Source organism: Asparagus officinalis, chromosome 10 (genome assembly GCF_001876935.1).
Source record: "Asparagus officinalis chromosome 10, Aspof.V1, whole genome shotgun sequence".
Taxonomy (NCBI): Eukaryota; Viridiplantae; Streptophyta; class Magnoliopsida; order Asparagales; family Asparagaceae; genus Asparagus; species Asparagus officinalis.
Genome location: NC_033803.1, coordinates 68409513 through 68430762, shown reverse-complemented (window position 1 = coordinate 68430762; position 21250 = coordinate 68409513). Strand labels below are relative to the sequence as shown.

At 37.4% G+C, this 21250-nt stretch overlaps 2 protein-coding genes across 2 annotated transcripts; both read left to right on the top strand.

Annotated features, from left to right (window-relative positions):
- On the top strand, positions 653-10765 carry LOC109825611 (translocon-associated protein subunit alpha-like). Its single transcript, XM_020392472.1, has 8 exons — positions 653-790; positions 3208-3363; positions 3438-3488; positions 8077-8165; positions 8953-9030; positions 9179-9382; positions 10255-10326; positions 10480-10765. The coding sequence occupies exons 1-8, from the start codon at positions 724-726 to the stop codon at positions 10528-10530; spliced, it is 768 nt and encodes a 255-aa protein (XP_020248061.1). The 5' UTR covers positions 653-723; the 3' UTR covers positions 10531-10765.
- LOC109826861 (eukaryotic translation initiation factor 4B3-like) lies at positions 14224-19000 on the top strand. Its single transcript, XM_020393878.1, has 3 exons — positions 14224-14233; positions 14581-15493; positions 18927-19000. The coding sequence occupies exons 1-3, from the start codon at positions 14224-14226 to the stop codon at positions 18961-18963; spliced, it is 960 nt and encodes a 319-aa protein (XP_020249467.1). The 3' UTR covers positions 18964-19000.

The following is a 21250-nucleotide window of genomic DNA, read 5'->3' as shown; positions in this document are numbered from 1 at the left end:
TAATTTCCAAGAACGACAGCACTATAGATGGTGGGGGATGATGGACCTGAGGGATGGAGAGGGGGGTTTGATGTGGCGTCTGGGGGAGGAGGGATTGGGTTGGGAACAGAGGCGAGGGGTCGAGCGGAGGCCGCGCTGGGATCGGCGGTGGACACGGAGGATCTCGGCGAGCGGAGGCGAGGGGTCGAGGCGTGAGACCGGAGAGGAGCTTCGGCCGCCACGAGGGTTGCAGAAGGGACGGAGGGGGCTAGGGCAAAAATGGTGGGGGAAGGAGGAGGGAGAGAGGAGGGATTGTATGGTTATTACGAATATAATATTAGAGAGAGAGAATGGGTATTATAGTCTTTACCTGTGTAAAATTCTTGGGCTTTGTGTTTTGGGGGCTCAGAGCACAGTTATTACGAATTTGGGGGTTTTTAGAGCGTTGAAAAAGTCTTGGGAGGGGGAAGTATATTTGTTACGAATTTGGGGGCTGGAAGCATTTTTCCCTTTAAAAAAACTATTGGTACTTAAAAATCTCTATAAATTATGACTAAAAGCTCTATTTTGCAAACTGAGTGAAACTAGGAGGTACTAAAGTGCTATTTTAGCCAGCAAAATCTGGGGCTCATTATTCTCCTCGCGCTGTCATTTATTGGGTTTGGCTTGTCCTCGAGTCTCCTTCTGAGATCCACAAAGCGTCTCGTTTTCAACGCCTCCCCAGCTTCTCTGTCTGCGCTCGCCATGGGGATTAGGGTTTTGTCCGTCCTCTTCGCGATCCTCCTCCTGGCGTCTCCGCTCGTCATCCAAGGTAATTAATTGGACTTCGATCTCTCCTGTCTGTTCACTTGTGATAAGATCCAGATTCGTCTTGATCCGCTGGATCGAATGGATCTGTCCTTGCTCGATCTTCTAGGGTTTGCCAGAAGATCTACTCTTGGACCAGCTCAGTTGCTTGAATTCATTGATCTCTATTGTGGTGATCTTGCGCGATGCTTTCTGGCCGATGAACGAACTTGAAAACTGGGAATTTTGGTTGATTGGACCTCAGATCCCAAAGAACGTTACTTTTCGTTGAGATCGTTATATATGCCTCGGTCTCATCTTTTTAGGACCGTTGTTTCCATTCATTTTGCAAATATGGATGGAGTTTAGGTAGCTGTAGCATATGTTTGAATAAGGCTAGATATGGTAACTGTTTAAAGGAAGTGGCCAATTGAATCCGGGGTAGATTTTGAAGTTTCTGAGAACAGTAGAACACGAGCAATGTATGTTCGTTATGAGGGAAATCTGGACATGCTTTGAATGGCAAGCAATGTAGCGGGAAGAGTTTATGTTGCATTTTACATCATGCCTCGATAGTGAATATTTGTCGAGAAAGCTCTTGCAACGAGAACCAGTGACCTTAAATATTAGCCAGAGATATATGTTCGTCTGGGTTGAACACTATGGGCTTGTTTGGATTGAGGAGAATGAGGGTGAAGGGAAGTTAGGGGAACCATTCACCTCCATTCACCTTGTTTGGGAACACCTAGGAGGTGAAGTTAATTCACCCTAGTTCCCCTTGGTTCACCCCCTAATACTATAAAATTTGTTACCCCCAAATTGGGGTGTAACCAAGGGGAAGGGAACTCCCTTCCCTTCCTTTCTCTCAGTTTCCCTTAACTTCCCTTCACCCCCTACAAATCCAAACAGGCCCATGTTTGTCCTAATGGGATTTTCCCCTTCTGGTTTGCTGTAGATACAGGACTTTTATGCAAATTAGATGAGTAGGAATATTCGGGTTGGACCCTCTAGGTATTTGAGTGCGAAGACTTCTTTCAAACATGAACAAACTCTCAGCTATACTAATAGAAAGAAACATACACATGTTTTTTGGTATTTTTGTTCAATATTTGATCATGTGTGTGTGTTATATACCATGTCCCCGCATCCTACATTTTATTAATTTCCAAAATCAAGTCATCATTTCAGTGGAAACTATTAATATCTCTCCATTAGACTACCCCTGCAGTAGATGATTCAAATAACATTAGTTAGACTAGTCAACTAAGCTAGATGATATTTTCATTGACTTAAGAAATAATTCCTCTTTCTCTTTCTCTAGTATAAGGAGAACTTGAACATGATATTCAGTGATGAGGTACGAATCAGACAAGTTTCCTAAGGTAATAGACAATATTTGTGATGATTAATTCTTTTCATGGAACTTGTTCGAGTGCCATTTTGTAGTTTTATGTTCAGAGCCATAGTTACAAAATTCACCGAACCCTCCTCGAACCGTTGTACGGTCACACGGCCCGACTGCGGCATGTTTGCGTACTGGTTCCTTTTGGTATGCAAACTTTACTACTTACAACTTATAAAAACTCAAAAATTGAAGTAGAAAAGAAAGCACACAGATGTAGATGCTTAGTCTTAGTCTATTCAGTATTTACATATTTCAACATCTTACGTATTCAGAAATTTTGAAAGTGAAGGTAACAAAAAATTTTGAAATGCATAATCGGCTTTTGGGTTTCTAGTTTTCTACTATACACTTCGGAAAATGGTAAGCGGACCCAAAAAAATTACATCGTACCGTGTATCTGAACCTTCATACCAAAGAAACTTACCCCCTTGAATTCATACGTAGCTAAGTGGCAAATTGCATACCCGATTTCGTATCACGACTCATTACATACTGTGTGGCATGTAACTATAATTGAATCCAGGTTTTGACAGCAATGATTTCAGGTGGTATGCCATGCAATTAGTTTTTCTTTGCATCCAAATTAGTAGATTTTAGGATATTGTAATGTTGTGAGCAATAGGAGAACTATCCAAAGTTAACATCTCACAATAAGTTCCTGTGTGCTGTTTTGTTTGGGGTTTATCTATTAGCTTGGACAACAGTATTTCTAGTACAGTGCATTTATTGTGCAAGTGGATATAGCCTATCTCCTTGATACTGCTGTAGTTGTAAAAATTTAGATTTCATACCAAGAAATACTAGAATTGAAGTCTGAAAGCAGAGTTTCTAATCAGATTTTTCAGAGATTTATCTTTGACAATGTTTATATCATTTCATAATGTTGATTTTGGGCATCTGATGAACTAATGTTTCAAGATACATGGACTTTTGAGCTGTTCTTGCACAATAGTTAAATAGTATATACCTGTTTCTGCATTAAGCTGTTATTTGATGCACCAAATCTTGAAAGCATCTGCTGGTATTTTTCTTGATAGTTGTTAGATGTGACGCGGATGCAAGTGAGGTGGTTGCTGAAGATGGAGGTGAACTTGGTATAGTCGGTGATGAGGCACAAGACTTTGGTGATGCCGTCCTTACCTCAGCTTCTGGAGTCAATACTATATGTGTATTCCCCAAAAACCCAAAACGACGTATGTTACTTTTCTCTCGTTCTTTTTTTGTAGAGACTGTCATGCTATATACCTAATTTTATTCTGCACTGCAGTGATTCCTGCAGGCGAGGAAACTGAATTGCTTGTTGGAATGCATAATGAGGGTACTTTTCTTGCTTCATTTAATTTTCTCAATGATGTTTCGCAATTTATTATGATCAATTCACCTTATTAAAATAATATTGGATGCCCCATTTACCTTTGCCCAACTCTAAGATTTGTTACTCTTATTTTCTTCTCTGGTGTAGTAGTGCTATGGTTTGCCCAACCCAATATTTGTTACTCCTATATTCTTCTCTGGTTTAGTAGTCCTATGGTAGGTGCAGTAAAGATTTGTGTTTTGACCCTTGTTATGATTCTTAGTGTTTATCTATTTGCAGAAAATACAACAATTAATGTTGTGGCTTTGTGTAGAAATATTTATGTAGAACTTTCTCTATATTATTATCTTCTTAAGTTTCTTTTATACTTTTCTCAATACTAAGTTCCTTTGTTTTGTGTGTGCGCTTATTCTCAACGAAACATGTCAGGCTTGTTGTCTTCTTGTGTCCAAATGACAAAACTTTGTTTATCTGATTTTTTACTACTATACTGATAATTATATTGGGTTTCTTTTTGCATTTATATCCTCCAATATCGTTGTTTCTTGAGCCTTTAGCCAGTATGTTGCCTTGCTTTCCTTCTCATGATATTCAAGTGATCTTGTATAAGCACAACATTTCGCCCCTTTAGTTTGAGGCAAGCCACCTGGGTTCCAGTATTGGATATACTTAGCATTACTACTGCACCAAGCCCCTCTTGGTAACATTTATTTTCGAGATGCCCCATATGTTTGGAACTAAGTTACATGAATACGGGTACGGGTACCGAGACGGGTGCAAGTATGGGTACGGGACATGGCAAAATTGTAAAATGTAGGGTGCGGGGACACGGCTACATATGTATATTGAGATTAATAATTTACATGAGATTATTATTGTTTTTCAATTCATGTGTTACTAAACTTAGAATTCCTATTTTTTAGTTTCTTTTATAATATTGATTATTATAATTTGAAAGCTTCTCGGATTTGAACTAGACACTCAAAACGACCCTTTAAAATCACAGTTTTGAACTTGGGTATGGGTTGAAATTGGGTATGGGTTGAAATGAACCTGAACTATGTCTAACGAATTTCAAAAAAATGTCTGCGAGCATTGTGAAGTGTAAGATATACATTCAAGAAGTGTTTGACAAGTGTTTTAAAATAAAACATATAGCATATAATTGAGCACATGTCTAAATAAATGTATGTATATATCCAAAGAGTGTCCATGAAGTTTGGGTACGGATAAGTGTCGGGTACATGTCGGGTACGGGTACGGCTTCATGATAGAAGTACCCCGGTAACATAGGTTTGGAATAACTCCTGGATCTGATGTGATACAAAAAGAAGTGCGCATGTTTAAAGCCAGAGGACGAGGACTAGGCTGCTAATATGAGTCTTATTTTTCTTCCTTGTATTTTTAGTTGCTTTTTGTAGTTATTTATCTGAATCTTCATTTCTAGTAGCTTAGTATATTTTGGACATTGTTTAGTCTCTATTTGAGGAGGTACAATATAGTATCTTGTGAAAGAAAATTATATAACGTTGAAGGTGTAGCTCTACCATTTAGATAAAAAAGTATGTTATCTGAGCTTTATTTAAAAAGTGGTGGAGAAGGATCATGATGCTCCTTTCAAAATTGTGCTATCGCTAACTGATTTTTCATCTCTTTTAATTGATATCTAACGAAGAAACTGCTTCCACTGTGCGAGATATGCCTTTCATAAGCACTTTTGCATTGAGCAAATTTTGAAGAAATGTGAGGTCAATTGTGACCTGTATTAGAATATGAAGTTATAAAAATAAACCCTTTAGTTTAGATACCTTCAAAGGTTTGGTGTAATGGAAGAGACTTCAAATTGTACTAGAATAACCTAGGTTCAAGTCCTACAATACATGCATTTGTAATGGCTTTAACAAAAAAGCACCACCGCATAAAAGAGGCCAAGTTTTGGCCCAAGAAAAGGGCATTACTAGAATAGCCAAAGTTCAAGTCCTACTAGATATGCATTTATAACTGTTTAAGTAAAGGTTGCACTGTATAAAAGAGGTTAAGTCTTGGTCCATGAAAAGGGCATTTAACTCCCGTGGCATGCTAGAATATAGAATTATAACTGTCAACCTGCATCAAGACCTCAAAATTTGAAGTTCTAGTGCAGCGGAAGAGATTCTAGAAGATAAATGGACAATTCATGTAGATCTACAAATGCATTTACATGCAGATTGGCACAAGCAAATGCTTAAAAAACTCTTAATGAATTTCAGATTTGTCTTGTTAGGTTTTGTAGTTTGCTTCTTTTTGCCTACTTTTATATATTTCTATATAGGATTATAGGTTATTGTTGTATGAATGAGTTGTATTAATTAGATAGAGGCTTGAGTCAAAAAGTTGTTATCAGAACATTATCCTTTTGTTATAATTGTTTGTCTGCTTTCCATGAAGCAAGAAGCAGTCAGATCTAATCAGGAGTTATCAGTTATTGGCTGTAAGGAAGATCCAAGCAGAGACGTGATTATGGGCTTAGATACACTGCAGAATAAAAAGCGTGGACGCTACTGAGACGAATATATCCTAGACTACATACAACCGTCGTATGTGCACACATGTAGATGTATGTGTGTACACATGTGTGCATGTATCATGTATGTATGTACATGTAGATGTAATATGTGCTTGCAGGCAGGCGTGTGTTATGCATGTGTGAGTTAACAAGAGATAAAAAGGTTGTGAGGGAGGGATGGAGGGAATAATATCCACTTAAGCACTTAGCGGACCTTTTAATAGACTTGATGACAACTCTATTAGTTTATTCTCCCTAAATGATGGCAACTCATCACTCATTATCTTAATACATTAATCCCATCAAACAATTAAAAATTGGTTGGACTAAGTTTCATATCCACTTAAGTGGATAGTAGGCCAACTCCCATCCTCCCTCAAAAACACACCCGCAAGGGAGGGAGGGAGGTGGAAGTTTATTTGGCAAAATAAGCAGGTTGGCTAGCATTGAGGCCCACTGCTTGTCACATCAAAGTAGGTGGGCCTTACCACTCCTAAAACCTTCATAGCTTAGTTTACTTGTGTGTGTAGACAGAGGGAGGCAGTGAAGGATGTACTCTGTTAAAGTTGATCTACTTCATTTTGACGTTGGTCTACATAGAGTAAATGCCTTACAATAAAAAATCAAGTGTTTGGGATTTCTTTCAACAGACACAAACTGAACCCATCTCATGAATTTATCCGGTTTTCTAGATATGTTAGATTGATCCATTTGTGACATCCACCTGATTACAGTTTATTAAAATCGGCTAACTATGGATCGCTCACTGGTTGGCTCAAAATTGCTACTCCTATTCTATGATCCCTGTTGCATGTTTTAGCTATTTTAATCATTCTTTGAACTTGTTAAAGAATCGTTTCACTGTTATTTAAGCTAGGCATGGATCTTTAAAGATTAGATGATGCTGGCTCCTTTCTTAACGGAACATGGTGTTGGTGTGTTTGATAAAGGTCAATCAAGTGCGTTTGTCCATTTCTAGCACCAACGTTTTAGAAAGCCTCTGCCTAGCCCGCTTAGGCAAACGCCTAAACCTAGACGGTACCTTGGCCATCTACCTACCTAGGTTTTGGGAGCGCTTAGGTGGTTTGCCTACATGGATTGCACCTTTCGGGCATTAATCGTGATTTCCTTTGTTGTAGCCTCCACGTCCTTCAACCTCCTCCAACTATGAACACCTCCTCTACCTCTCCCAACATTCAACAAAACCTTCTCCACCACCACTTAAGAAATCTACCTAGGTCAGTCTAGCGCCTAAGCTTTCCATGACATTGGCATTGACTATCAGAAATTGTAATTAAAAACTAAAAACAGAGGATAACACCTAGGCCCCCCGCCTAGTCTCTAGGCGTCATATCCAATGCCTTTGCCGCCTAGCGATTTCGGTATCCTTGTCTGGCACTTGCAACAGATATTGCATTTTCATCTTGGCATATGTTTCCTAACTGGTAGAATGAGGTTTGCGTGGGAGATAATGAGCTTGAGATCAAACAAAACAGGAGCGTAATTGTCTTCTGGTTGAGAAGCATTTTGGCTCCTAATGCCTGCATGGTCCCTTGTTATCATTGGGCAATCATCCCAATGAATCTCATTTTTCACTGGTAACTCTCAATTTTCTTGCAACCGAACCTGTCATCTCAAAAGAATTAAAGAGTAATCATAGGTATATATTTGGAATTGAATTTCTCGTAACAAAGTCAAAGATGTCACTCAACAATTAATTATTTACCCAACATCATTTTGAGATTAAAGTTAAATATATTTGACAATCCCAAACTAAAATCCAAGCATTTAAATCAACTATAATTTTAAACCTCGTTAAGTCTAAAATTTATCTCCTGTTTTGACTCTTTAAGTTGTTCTCCTATTCGTTATGGTTCTTCAATTTGGAAATTTCTATGAGATTATACCGATCTGGTACGAGCTTCACGGAAACATGCTCTGGTTGACAGTTACTATGATATTCTATATTCTATTTATTACTATTTTGTAGCGCAGTTTGTTTTACACGTTGTTTGATTATCTTGTCACTCTGTTTGATATATGCAGGAGAGTCTAGTTTAAATGTCCTTGCTATCAAAGCGAGCCTTCACTTTACTTTTGATCACCGCATGTTGGTTCAGAACCTTACTGTGCAGGTGAGACTGCATTTTCTACTTTTAGTTATTCTATTATTCTTTTGCTTTTTTTCATTTTCACAATTACTAATTCTAAATCAATTGCACCAAAAATAAAAAAATTCCTAACATAGTTTCAGAAGGCTTAGTTTGCAACTAAATGGATAATTTGCTGTTCGTTCTGCTAAACCTTTTGTTTCTTTAAAGGATATTTTTTTACAGATAATTTACTGTTTTGCCAATGGTGCTAAAAAAAGTCTCTCAAAAATCAAGTAGGAGACAGCATTAAGAGTTCTTTTTCTAAATAAGAAGTGATTCTAACTGTGGATTTCTTGGACCTGAATGTGAGTCGGGTATCTTTGTTGTGGCACACAAGCCCCAGTGTATAATTAGTATGAGGGTAAAGTTAGCGGAAGTGTAGTCCTAGAAGTTGATAATTTTACATTTCGCATCATCATCACAAAAAATCTAGGCTTTTTACTTTAATAAATGGCGTTGACATGGAGGGCAACTTCATATGAGAGGCTTATGAGGTATTGATTACATTTTGCACCAAATTGATAATATTGATTATCTTCAGCTAAAATTTAGAATTGGGAAGGTTATTGCAAGATTTTCTTTGCTGAACAGATTGAGTATGTGCTTCCACATGCTAGCTATATTTTCTTGTGTTAAATTTCAGTTTTTTCTTTAATTTCAAGGAATATAATATCCTGATATTGGTGTTGCTGACTCTGTTAAAGTTTCATCTTAGTATTGGGTACTTTTCACTCATTTTTAAAGGAAAGCAACCTCATTTTCAATGCAGGAATTTTACAATGCTACAGTGTCATTATCTTCGCAAGCAACATTCCCCTATATTTTTGCTGTCAGCAAATATCTGCAGGTACCTTTTTATTTAAAATTAATCATACTTGCATATAAAAATTAGATAAGCAAAAGCTCTATTGTCATCAAACTAGCAAAGTTGCGTGTTTACTGCAACTTGCAACCTTTATAAATTTCAAGAGTTTAATAATTGGTTCAAATTGCAGCCTGGCTCATTTGATTTAGTTGGTACCGTAATTTATGAGATAGACCAGCATCCATATCAGAGTGTCTTTTATAACGGTACCATTGAAGTTGTTGAGGCTGGAGGGTTTCTCAGCATGGAATCAGTTTTCCTTGTGACTCTTGGTGTTGCCCTTCTTGGCTTTCTTGGACTCTGGGCCTATGGGCAGATACAGCAGTTGTCGAAGGTAATTCTTCAGATATTCATTAGTATGATTCATAGAATGAGATATATTTATGCAGATATGAACCGCAAACATTGTTTTGGTCAACAAAAATATTTTCAAGCTTCTGAGTTATGTAAAAAAAAAATCATGTTTGAGTCTTTTAGATTGAATGTCAACCGCATGGTTTCTTTTTCCTCCAAACTCGTTTTTTACTCGAGTTCATGTTAAAACTTGTCAACCCAGTGTATATGAAGTGCCTGCATGCCCTCTGGTTCCCTGTTACCGTTCCATCTATAGGAAACTAATTCCTGAGGATCTAAGTTTATGATTGTTTTTTTTTTGTCTAATGAAATTTTATCGTCGGGGACAGCATGATAATAAGGGGATCTCTGTTCTTTGCATAGAGTTAAATCTTATGAGGATGTTGACTATTGAAGTCTACTAGTCTGGGGGTTCTCTGCTCTTTGCTCAATGACTACGTTAATTAAGGAAGTTAGACAAGCTTATACTCTGAAGTTTGAGCTTGATGTTTGATACGTTAATTAAGCACTTTCCTTTTCTTTATACAAGTTGTCATGGGAATTACCAGCGATCTTTGGTCAATTGGTTTAGGTTCTATTAGTCCATGCGATCTCCAGCGAGTCAAATCTGATGGTTCTGGATAATACGGCTACTAGCATTTTTTGAGATTCTAATTACTATGCTAACACTTGAACCAAAAATATTTATAGTTTATCGACATCACAGGTTGTGTTACTTGGTAAAAAGGCAGACCTGCGGCTTTTACAAGTTAAAACTTTAAAATTAACTGCACTGGTCATAGATCCTTACATTTGTTGTTAATGTTAAAAATAACCGCGACGATTCTTACATTTGCACTGATCTCTTTCCAGAAAACAAAGAGGGCCCCGAAGGTGGAAGTAGGCACCAGGACCACAGAAGCTAATATGGATGAGTGGTTAGAGGTAAAACCATTAACCAATTGTTTTCATTGAGAACATTTAGTGAAGCCTGGTATTCTAGTAATGAATCCCGAGAATGAACGAGAGCCTAAATTTGATTTTTTTTTTTTAAATTTTATTTTAACCTTTAATCTTTGTTTCTATCTTTTATGACAGGGAACTGCATATGCTCAGTCTCTTTCAAGCAAATCGAAGAAGAAGAAGTAAAGTCGCATTAGTACTGATGCTGTAGTTTGTAAGCTACAACTTGGTTTTTAGAGCAGGCGGATGTTTGTTGAAAGAGAACGTTAATTTGAGGCTGTACTTTGATAGTCTTCTTTTTGTGTAATAGTTCATCTGGATGGGGAATTTAATGATCCCAAGCTAAAGAATTTATCTGAACTCTGGAGCTTCGGCATACATAGACTTGCATTGATTTTACATGTTTTTTTTTATGGCTTTAGCAATTAAGTGTTTGTTGCCGAGTTTTTACCCCTTTTTTTAGATCATTACAATATCAAAAGGCGTGATCTCACTGTTAGAATTGGGATAGACTGTAACGCTTCATTTGGTATGCGGGAATGAATGAGAATGGCGTGTAATTTTAGCTTTTTATTCATGTTTACCAAACATGATGTGTTTTTGGACGCTAGAAATGTCATTCTCACTTCTCATCAATTCTTACTTAATGTGTGAATTGTTATTCCTAATGAGTTATTAAGGAATTGCTATTCCCACTTAAGCGATGATAAATATAATAACAAAAATTTGGATATATCATTCTTAAAACATTCTTACTTAATTTTTTAATTGCATCCAAATATGAGAATGGGAATGAGCATTCCATTTCTACATCAATTCTATTCTATTCTCACTTGACTCATTCCCGTGTACCAAATAAGGCAAACACTACATGATCTAAATCCGAATTAGTAGACTTTGACACTTATCTCGCTCAATCGGCTAAACCATGATCAATTTTAAATGAACATTGAGCAGCACAATTTCTTAATAACCGCCCCTAAACAATATTAAACTACACCAATGAAAAAAAAAGTAAAAAGAAAAAAAAAATTACGCTATATATATGTATATAATACCTGAACTTAGAATGTTACAAGATTTATCAAAAGACGTATAGGGAATTTCGGTCTTGCAATAACCAAGGCAAGCAAGAAGTATATTGTAAACAACAAAATTCGTATACTTGAGCCAAAACAATGTAATAAAAAAAAAAGAAAGAGGAAACAACTAAGAATAAGATTGAAATAAGACCAAGATGTAACAACCAAGTAAATTAAATCCCATGCCGTGCAAATTTACCAAGGATATATTTAATTTTTTCTAGTAGTATGATTGACCTTCTTAGATATGACAGAAATGAGCTAAAGTAATTAAAAAAAAGAGGCCATTATTTAGATAAATAGTAATAAAAAAGTAACATTTTAAGGTTTTGCTTGGTTAGGTGCGTTGCATCAACAGATACACATATATACTAGAAACAAAAACTCATCGTCCATGTTTTTGCATTCAATTGACATGAAAAGGTGTCACTTTTCCTGTAACAGCTTCACCAAATAAAAAATTCATTGATTTATACGTTTTCTAAAACGATTACTAAATTTATTGATATATATGTTCATTAGAGGTGCCCTCCACATTCTACCTTAGCTAATGAGATTAGAGAAAACTATTGACGATTATTAAATTTATTGACATCTATCCTTACTAAAGGTGCACTCCACATTTTACCTTAGGGGATATTGTTTGGGACAAGTAGGGGGCTAAGTGAGATAATTGTTCAAATGGAACAATTTTATCCTTTTGAAATATTTTGAGTGGTGTAAAGTGGGACGGTTTAGGATAATGTGACAATTTGAAGCTTTGATTTGATACTTCATATGGGATAATTAATGATGTAACATCTTATTAAAGTAATTATTTATTTATCAATTAAGTTCAAATTAATTCGCCTAATTAGTTTAGTATATTATTTGGTATGTTATTAAATATAATACATTATTTTACTTTATACTATACTATAATATACTATATTATAATTAATAACTAATTATAATTATATTTAATGTTAATATAATATTATTTAAAATATTATATTATTATTAAAAATATAATATTTTATTTTACTTTATGATAATTACTATAATTTAAATACAATAATTGATGACATGACTTCTTATTAAAATATAATATTTATAATAATCGTAATATACTAATATATTTAAGACTATTAATTAATATAATAAAGTATACTAGAAAATAATAAATTATTATATAATAAATTATATTATAATATAATTAATATATTATTATATTAAATATATAAACACTATATTATAATATAATATTTTATATCATAAAAATACTACAATAGTATTTTTATTCTAACTAATAAAGAGAGGATCAAGTTTTCCCCTTTTTTAAACATATATTTGGATTTATTTCTAATTATTAATTTTCATATTCTTTTATGAAGAAAACTTTTTTTTTATCAAAGAATAAAAACCAGTACTTGAACGACAAGGCTTCACATTTTCAAAAGTATTCAATCCTCTCAAAAAAAATCCATGGTTCATACTTCTCGATCAAAAGAAGGAAAAATTACTTCAAGGCCCCAAATTCCAAGTTCCAATGTACCCCAGTCCCTCCTACTTTCATCAATGTACTGCAGCCCCTTTTTTTAAAAAAAATTATGCTCAGGCCCCCTCCCGTTCATGCCAGCTCATGATTTGACGTAGGTCCACCTAAAATCCTAATTTTACCCTTTTTTTTCTCATGCCAGTGCATGCTAGCTCATGTTAGCTATTATAGTTCACACATTGAGCTCAAAACGAAAATCATTGGCACATCATTCTCCTCCCTCATTGGCACGTGGGCTGCGTCCATGAACGCGCCACCAGCGAGTTTCTTGCGTTTGAAATTACCTCGTGGTGCTCTTCACTCGCCCTCTTCTCTTCTCTTTTCAACCCTATAGTTTGCCCACTTTTATGGAGGGAGCGCGAGGCGAGCAACCGGGGGATGGGAGGCGAGGCGCATTGGGAAACGCCGGGCGTCGGATTCGAGTGAGGGAGCTAGAGGCGCTTGGGGGAGGGAGGTGGGGAGGGAGGCGGCGGAGCGGGGGAGGGAGGTGGGGAGGGGGCAGAGGGGGACCGAAGGAGGAGGAGAGAGGTGTAGGGGAGAGGGTAAAACCTAGATTTTAGAAGAAAATGCATTGGAACTTAGGTGAGGTGAGCTGGAGGGGTCTGAACACAATTTTTTCAAAAAACATGGGCTGCAGCACATTGGTGAAAGTTGGAGGGGTTGGGGCACAATGGAACTTGAAATTTGGGTCCTTGAAGCAATTTTTCCTCAAAAGAATATATAGAAATAGAAAGTAGATCCACCCAAACATCTTAACGGATCCCATGAGTTAAGTCTCGTGACAATTTATTAAATAGGATTAAAATATGATGTAATTCATCTCTCGCTATGAGTATACTCATCAATTTGAACACAATTATATTTTCTCTATTTTTTTTCCGCATGCAACTTTTGTTGTTTGAATTACAAATTAATATTTTTAACAGTAAAAAGAATACTAGGAGGTTTGCAAACTAGACTAGTCAAATGTTGAAATTTCCTCATCACTTCCATATTACCTTTTACCATCACGAGGAACGCAAGCATTTTCTATCACATTAAATTAAAATAGTTCATGTGAATAAAAAGTTAGGCAATGACGTGTCTTAGATTCAAGCATGAAAAATTATAGGGTGGCACTAGAGGTACACTCCTAACCACACCACATCTCTTATTTGTTACAGTGCACCGGGCCCACATGAGATTTTAAAATTTTAAACACATGGGATTTTAAAATTTTAAAATCTCATGTGGGGCCCGGTGTACTGTAGTAAATGAGAGATGGGGTGTGGTTAGAGTTGTGGTTGAGGGTGTGCCCCTATCATTTTCCAAAATTATAATTATCACTTGGGATTAGGATTCGTTACCAACTGGGATTAGGATTCGTTACCCTATTAGTAGTCGGATCCCCTGCGAACCCAACCCAACCCGCTATAAAAAGACAATATCCCAAACAGAGGAAAATCAAGCGGTAATCAAACCGAAATCTCGCGGTCCGGTGAAAAATCGCAGCAAGAGATCGAACCCGGAGCATCGATGGCTTGGCCAAACTGGAGCCTGGGCCATCGAGTCCGAGGAGCACGGAAGCAGCCGTCCGCCCGGCCACTCAGGCCTGCCGCGACGTCAGCCGCTAGCAAGGGTACTCCTCGTCGGATTCCGCCGACTTCCCCTCCCTCTCCGCCGCCGCCGTCACCAAGATCCCGAAGAAGAAGAAGAAGCAAACCCTAACCCTAGCCGAGTACACCAGTGGCACTGCCGTCAATCCGGGCGCCGGCAAGTTCCAGCCTCCGTCCAGAGCCCTAACCCTAACCCCCGATGAGCTCCTCGCGCTGCCGACTGGGCCCAGAGAGAGATCCGAGGAGGAATTGCAGCGATCTCGAGGGTTCGGGTACCGTGGGGGGCCGTCTAGGGTTTCGGGGGATGAGAACCCTAGGCGAGGACCTCCGAGGGAGCCTAGGGATTTGGGGCCGTCCCGGGCTGATGAGGTAGATGATTGGGGATCGACGAAGAAAGCTCCGGTGGGGTTTGAGAGGAGGGAGAGGGATCGAGGGTTCTTCGATTCGCAGTCGAGGGCTGATGAATCGGACAGCTGGACATCAAAGAAGGGGACTTTGCCTCCGGCGAACGAAGCAAGGGGAGAAAGGAGGGGTTTTGATTTCCGTAAGGAGAGAAGTAATGGGAACGGAGTTGATTCTGATAGCTGGGGAAAGAAGAGGGAGGAGAATGGAGGAAGTTCGAGGCCGAGGCTCGTGCTTCAGCCAAGGACACTGCCGGTCGTTAATGGGGTTAATGGGGAGGAGGAGAAGGAGGTGGAGGTGAAGAGTAAAGGGTCGAATCCTTTTGGAGCGGCGAGGCCGAGGGAGGAGGTTTTAAAGGAGAAGGGGAAGGATTGGAAGGAGATTGATGAGAAGCTTGAGGCTGTGAAGATTAGGGAACCGAAGGGTAATGCTTGGAGAAAGGAGGTTGGGGTGGGTAATGGGTTGAAGGAGGAGAGGACCGAGAGGACTTGGAGGAAGCCGGAAGCGTGTGATGCTACTTCACCAGCACCAAGGTTTGAGTTTTGATTCTTTCATTTATAATTCTTTGGGGTCTATTTTGCAAAATGATAGGATGCTGCTTTTGCTTTGTAGTTTTAGTTGGATTGGCGATTGAGTTACAAGAAGAGAACTTGAATTCTTTGACTTCTTGTTTGCTTGCTCATATGTTATAAGATCATGTGAAATTATGGTTTTTGGGTGATGTTCCTGATATTTCAAATATGGGGAGTGTTTTTTCTTCTTTTGTGCTTAAAGTTGCCTTCATTCTATTATTTTATCATCTTTTGTACATATGTCTGTTAATGTTGGGTTAGATTTCTTAGTTTTGAAGTAAATTACACGTAAACAATCATTCAATTCCATGTTAAGAGCTTTGTTTTGCTTACTAGCTGCTGCTATTTCCACTATTTATGTAATACATTATATGTTTAGCGTGTTATAGTTTTGTTTAGACTTGTATTTCTACTGACGTGTTACTTAATATGCTGGTAGCAGCTATCCTTGGTAAAAGCCAGGCTCACTACTTACTTATGGTTAAAAGTCTGCTGATGACTAGGGTGAATATTGGAAATATCAATGAAACTTACCAGAATTTTTTCTATGTTGATCAAGTATAAATGGATGAATAGGAACTTATAGGATTGACCCTTTGAAAGATGGAAGAATAACTTCCTTAAAATGCAAATAGTTCTAGAATTTGAGGAGACGATAGGTTTTAAAGCAAACTTCAGTCTTCAGTGAATTTTCTGACACCTTATGTATCATTGAGACCGTAAACTGTGAAGCTGTGTCTAGTAGGATGCTTTTTGGGCATGATACTTATGTTTTCTATGCATTTTGCTAAACTTGTTCTATGTATGTGTGTTTTAGTTGTATCAACATCTTCATGCTTCTTGGCTACCTACCAGCAAAGACTCTAGATGCTGCAATACAAGCTTCGGAGTTTGAAGTGGATTTTTGAATTTTCTATGTAGCACAGACATATCTACTGTGAAAGTTGTATCATGCGGGATATTTATTAGACATGCTACATTATTTTCTGTTATTCTTAGCTAACACCCTCTTAGGAGAACTATAATTTGACACAAGCTTCAAACCTCAGATAGCTAATTACCATCTAGGACCACTATAACCTCGATCACTCGATGCAAATTTTATAGTTGGTTTTCTGATTATTGATGTAGCAGTGGCATTTCTATCATGAAGCTTGTCATGTGAGGCACCTCTTAAACATGAATTCCTGGTCTGTATCTCATTGAGTCATGTGTGATGTGCTCATGCTTCCTAGCTAATTACCAATTAATTAAAGCTGGCACTCACATGGCACACCCCTTTTGTCATGGTATTAAGACAGGTTTGTGCTTGATAACATGAAGATGAGAGTTCAAGACTAAATATATGTGCTAGGAGACATCCAGCTAATTTTGAAACTGGATGGATCCAGTGGATCTTCATGGGTCCATCATATGCAAATTGAGAGTTGGATCCTATAGTCACACCTAGCTAGTGTAGTGTCTCAGGGGCCATATCAACATTCTCCTTTGTGTGACAGATCAGTGATGATACCCGCCAGTTGATTGTTGTCTTCCTTGGTCTACAAGGGAAAAATGTAGGGATATTACCTTTCATGACCTTCAATAAAAGTAGAACACACAGTGCTTTAATGATTACACTCTAACATTTTAAAGGGAGGACCCTGTCTGTTGATCACTAGCTGGCTGATGAAGCAACAAGATATAGATACTTTTGTCACTCAAAATACACTAGCAAACCCCAAAAGAAAGGGGGAAAAAATATCTTGCACCATTACAAAGTAAAATTCGAAGTTTTCCAAGTGTCATGTGTTGTGCCAATTGTGTTTCTGTAGTGATAACTGAAACTTCATGGATGTTGCAGTAATTTAATCAGACTGGTATACAGCTGAAATGGCTTGGCTTTTAGATCAAGAAGCCGCGGAAAATTGTAGACTTCAACTTGTTCAGAAATAATTAAATATGTTTATTTTCTTCATGTTTGCATTTATTTTATTTATTTTAGAGTTTAAGTGTATTGGCTGGGGTCTAGTTGTGATCTGATATATAGGTGTCCTGGGATGGATTTTCTTACGGTTACCTTTAAACTTTGCATTCTCTTAAAACAGTAGACGTCCTTTCTTCCTTTATATGAAACAACTTCTTTGCTGTTGTTACTCCAATTATGACATCCTCCTCCTGGGGTGAGTAGTAGTTTGTGCTGCATAATTATCATACTTGATACCTTGTGCGGCAGACATATGAATACAATAGTAAAGCTAGAAGGGTAGGAGCCTAATTTGAATTGCTTCTATTATTTAAGTCCAGATCTGATCTAATTGAGATACGTTTGTGTTTAGTTTTTCACTTTTTTTTAACAAATTTCTATCAGATCTTGCTAGTCTTGTATGCTATGTTTAGCCAGTTCAAATACAAATTCGCTAGACTTGGACTTTGCCCACTTGGATTTCAGACGCCAGATTATTTTAATCCATACACGAACCATGGATCTAGATTTCGATTATGGTTCAGGTGTAATTTGGGTGGAGTCTGTGTTAGGTGTAGGAACAAACTGAACCAATTTGCAGTTGGGAAGCTGTCAAATGGTCATTTTCTAAACTCTGTTCAAAAATGGATTTTGGATGACCTTTTCTTCAGCTCTTTTGAAATGTACCTGGTTAGCCTGTCACTTGCCTTCGCTTCTTGTGTTTTGGCTCGCAAGCCAAGTTGCACATGAGTATTGGATCTTTGTTACTTGGTATAGGCATAAATTCTCGGGTTTGGGAAGCATCAGTGTGCATGTGTTCTTATCAGGAATATAATTCTTGACATATCCACAAAAACTAGGGTTTGAGTTTGTATTAGTTAATAATTCTTTACTTTCAGATATTGTAGTACTCAAGATTTAATCCATTAAGTGGTATCCTGTTAAGGTAGTCTAAAATAGTAGATTTACCACACCTTTTTGTATATAACATTTCTCCAATAGTTGTGAGGTGCTGGCTGATAAAATATTTGAAATTTGCTAGATCGCTAAATTACTTTCATTTGCTATTGGAATCTAGTACGTACATGCAGCCAAACAGTATTTATAGTGTGATACGGTGCAAGTTGTTATACTATGCATCTATACAATTGGTCTCTATATCATGCATACATGCAATCGGTCTCTCACTTGACACTACTATCATTGGAATGTTCTCATTGCAGCATATCATTATCCATGCGTCAATATTATTGTTGAAATCTCTTCAAATGACAGTAAGCTTGCTTCTCCAAGTTAATGGCTATTGATGGGGATCTTTACCCGACTAGAACTTAGTAGGAGTTAATTTGTTTCCCTCATCACTTAACTATAGCTTAAAACATCTTTTGTCGGAGAAGCTTTCCGGATATGTATTTTAACTGAACTTGTCTCCTATGATTTGCATTACAGTGTAGATGCAGTGGAGGAGCAATTGCAAGAGAACTGAGAGTTTTATGACATCAAAAAAAAAAAAAAAAAAAAAAGGGGAAATTTTTAAAAAAAAAAAAAAAAAAAAAAAAAAAAAAAGAGGAGAGGAGGAAGATGAGCTTCAAGTGAAGCAAGTGATGGAGGATTCTATTTATTCAAATATCAGTTTTGTTCTCGTATCAGTTTCAGAACGATTTTTTTTGTGGTCTTTACTTGTTGAGTTGGTTTTGGTAGTGGGTTAGTTGTAACGGAAATTGAGTTATACTTCCCTTTTTTTTTCCATGTTTTTTCCCCTTCACATTTTGGGTTGTCCAAGGCTTAGTTTTGAATTCTGTCAGAATTATTGGGAACATGTCCTGTGCTGCAAATGTGGTGGATTATTTAATTTTTTATTCTTATACATTAATTATCAGTCTGGAAGGGTAAATTTTGTTTGTTTTTGTCATTAGTTACTTTTTAGATTCTTCTCAATTTGTTACCTATTGTTGTTAAGTTTCTGTGGTTGGCTTAATTAATTATTAAACAATATGGAAGATTTTGCTTATGTCCAAGTTGAATGGGTACTATGAACACAAGGGTAGTGGTGGTATTTTGGGCAAGCAAGTGGTACGCTCAGGCTACATGTTTCAGTAAACAGGATTCATATCCTCTCTAATTAGATGGTAATTGGAGAGGGTTTAATTCTTTTGATCCGTATTGTCTATATCAAGTTTAATAAATGAGATTATTCCGCCTACGATTTTCACTATTACAAGTTAGGGGTCTTGACTACAGAGGTTTTAAAGTTTTTTTGATATTTAAGATAATAATGGAAATCTAATATGATGTGATGTTATCCGTTGGAAGCAATATAAATAGTTAGAATTAAGAGAACTGGACCCTCTCCAATTACCACATAATTGGAAAGGATTCGGATTCTAGAAAAATATTAACTGAGGACCGGTTCTAAAATTGTGATGTGTTTATCTTTGGATGACATGTGGATTAACTTCGTTATCAAGCATTTGATTTGGGCTTCTGCTGGAGTTTATTTGATGAAGTAAAGAATTCTGAAAATATTGGAAAAAAAAAGTGTTTAATTGTGGGTAGACCCACTGTATTTATATCGTTGCAGACGGACCTTTTGGATTCTCAATTCCGTTCTAGTTTTACCATTCAAATTAGTTATATGTTGTAATAATCATTATGCAAATGTACGTAAATAATACAGCGAAGAGACTCGCTATATCGGAATTCACTTTGGAACGCATACAAATTACAATAATACAGCGAATAGTAGGAGAACAGCAAAGCATGAATATTTGTCAAAAGTTTGAGGAGAAAAAAAAAATCTTATCACTTTCTTAGGGATGATATAATCATCGTTTTCTTTCCCCCTAATGCAGAGTAGATTAGTGATTGATAGAGACATTTGAGCTGAAAAATATGTGGCTGAAATTCTAATTAATTACCTGTTTCATCAATAGATTAATTAGTCAAGACCACCTCGAAGCATGAATGCTATCATAGAGCATCTCCAACAGTTTTTCCAAAAATTTCTCCAAAATAGGGAAACAAAAGTTCATATTCTTCAAATTATTTTTGCTCCAACTCCAACAACTTTCCTATTTTGAATAATCCTGCATTTATTACAATAATAAAAATATTCTATATATTTGACATGAACTTTAACAATAAAGATTTAGACATGAACTTTTTGTTTTTTGCTCCCTCATTTTATAGTGTTGAGTCGTTTTTTGAGTAGTTGGAGACTTGAAGAACGTAAAATATTTATGACAAAACTCTCCTCAAAAATTTGAAGAATGCTGCAGGTTTGGGGAAGGCTCCCCTTTTTTTTCTCCTCCATCCTTATTTTGGAGAATGGGATGGAGAATCAGTAGAACAAAAAAAAAAACCCCTCCAAAAGTGAGAATACCAATAAAATAGGAAAGCTGTTGGAGATGCTCACTTCACATTCCTAATTATTTAGTGTTGAAGTAGAATAACACTACTCTTGCATTTAAACTCGGCTTAGCTGGACTTTAGTACTCTGAAGTTTCATCGCCTTCCCAGAACCACCGCCCCCGCCCTCCGCAACCTCTCCACCACCCCGGCGTCCCTCCCCGCCGTGGACCCCACCAGCGCCAGGGACCCCGCTGTCGTGTTCGTCTCGCCCCTCGTCGCGATGTTGTCCTTCACCAGAACGGGGAATCCCGTGGAGGAGCCCTCCGCGCCCACCCGTCTCCAGCCTCTCTTGGTCGGCTTCGCCTGCTCGGGTTAGCGCATCGGGGTTGAGCTCGATCACTGCCCGGAGAACCGGGTTCAGG

Bases quoted from the DNA above. Each gene is read 5' to 3' on its own strand.
- LOC109826861 (XM_020393878.1), top strand. The intron at 15,494-18,926 runs GTTTGAGTTTTG...TTTGCATTACAG, and splicing joins GCTACTTCACCAGCACCAAG to TGTAGATGCAGTGGAGGAGC.
- LOC109825611 (XM_020392472.1), top strand. From the start codon at position 724: ATGGGGATTAGGGTTTTGTCCGTCCTCTTCGCGATCCTCCTCCTGGCG. The intron at 3,364-3,437 runs GTATGTTACTTT...TCTGCACTGCAG, and splicing joins CCCCAAAAACCCAAAACGAC to TGATTCCTGCAGGCGAGGAA. The intron at 9,031-9,178 runs GTACCTTTTTAT...TTCAAATTGCAG, and splicing joins CTGTCAGCAAATATCTGCAG to CCTGGCTCATTTGATTTAGT.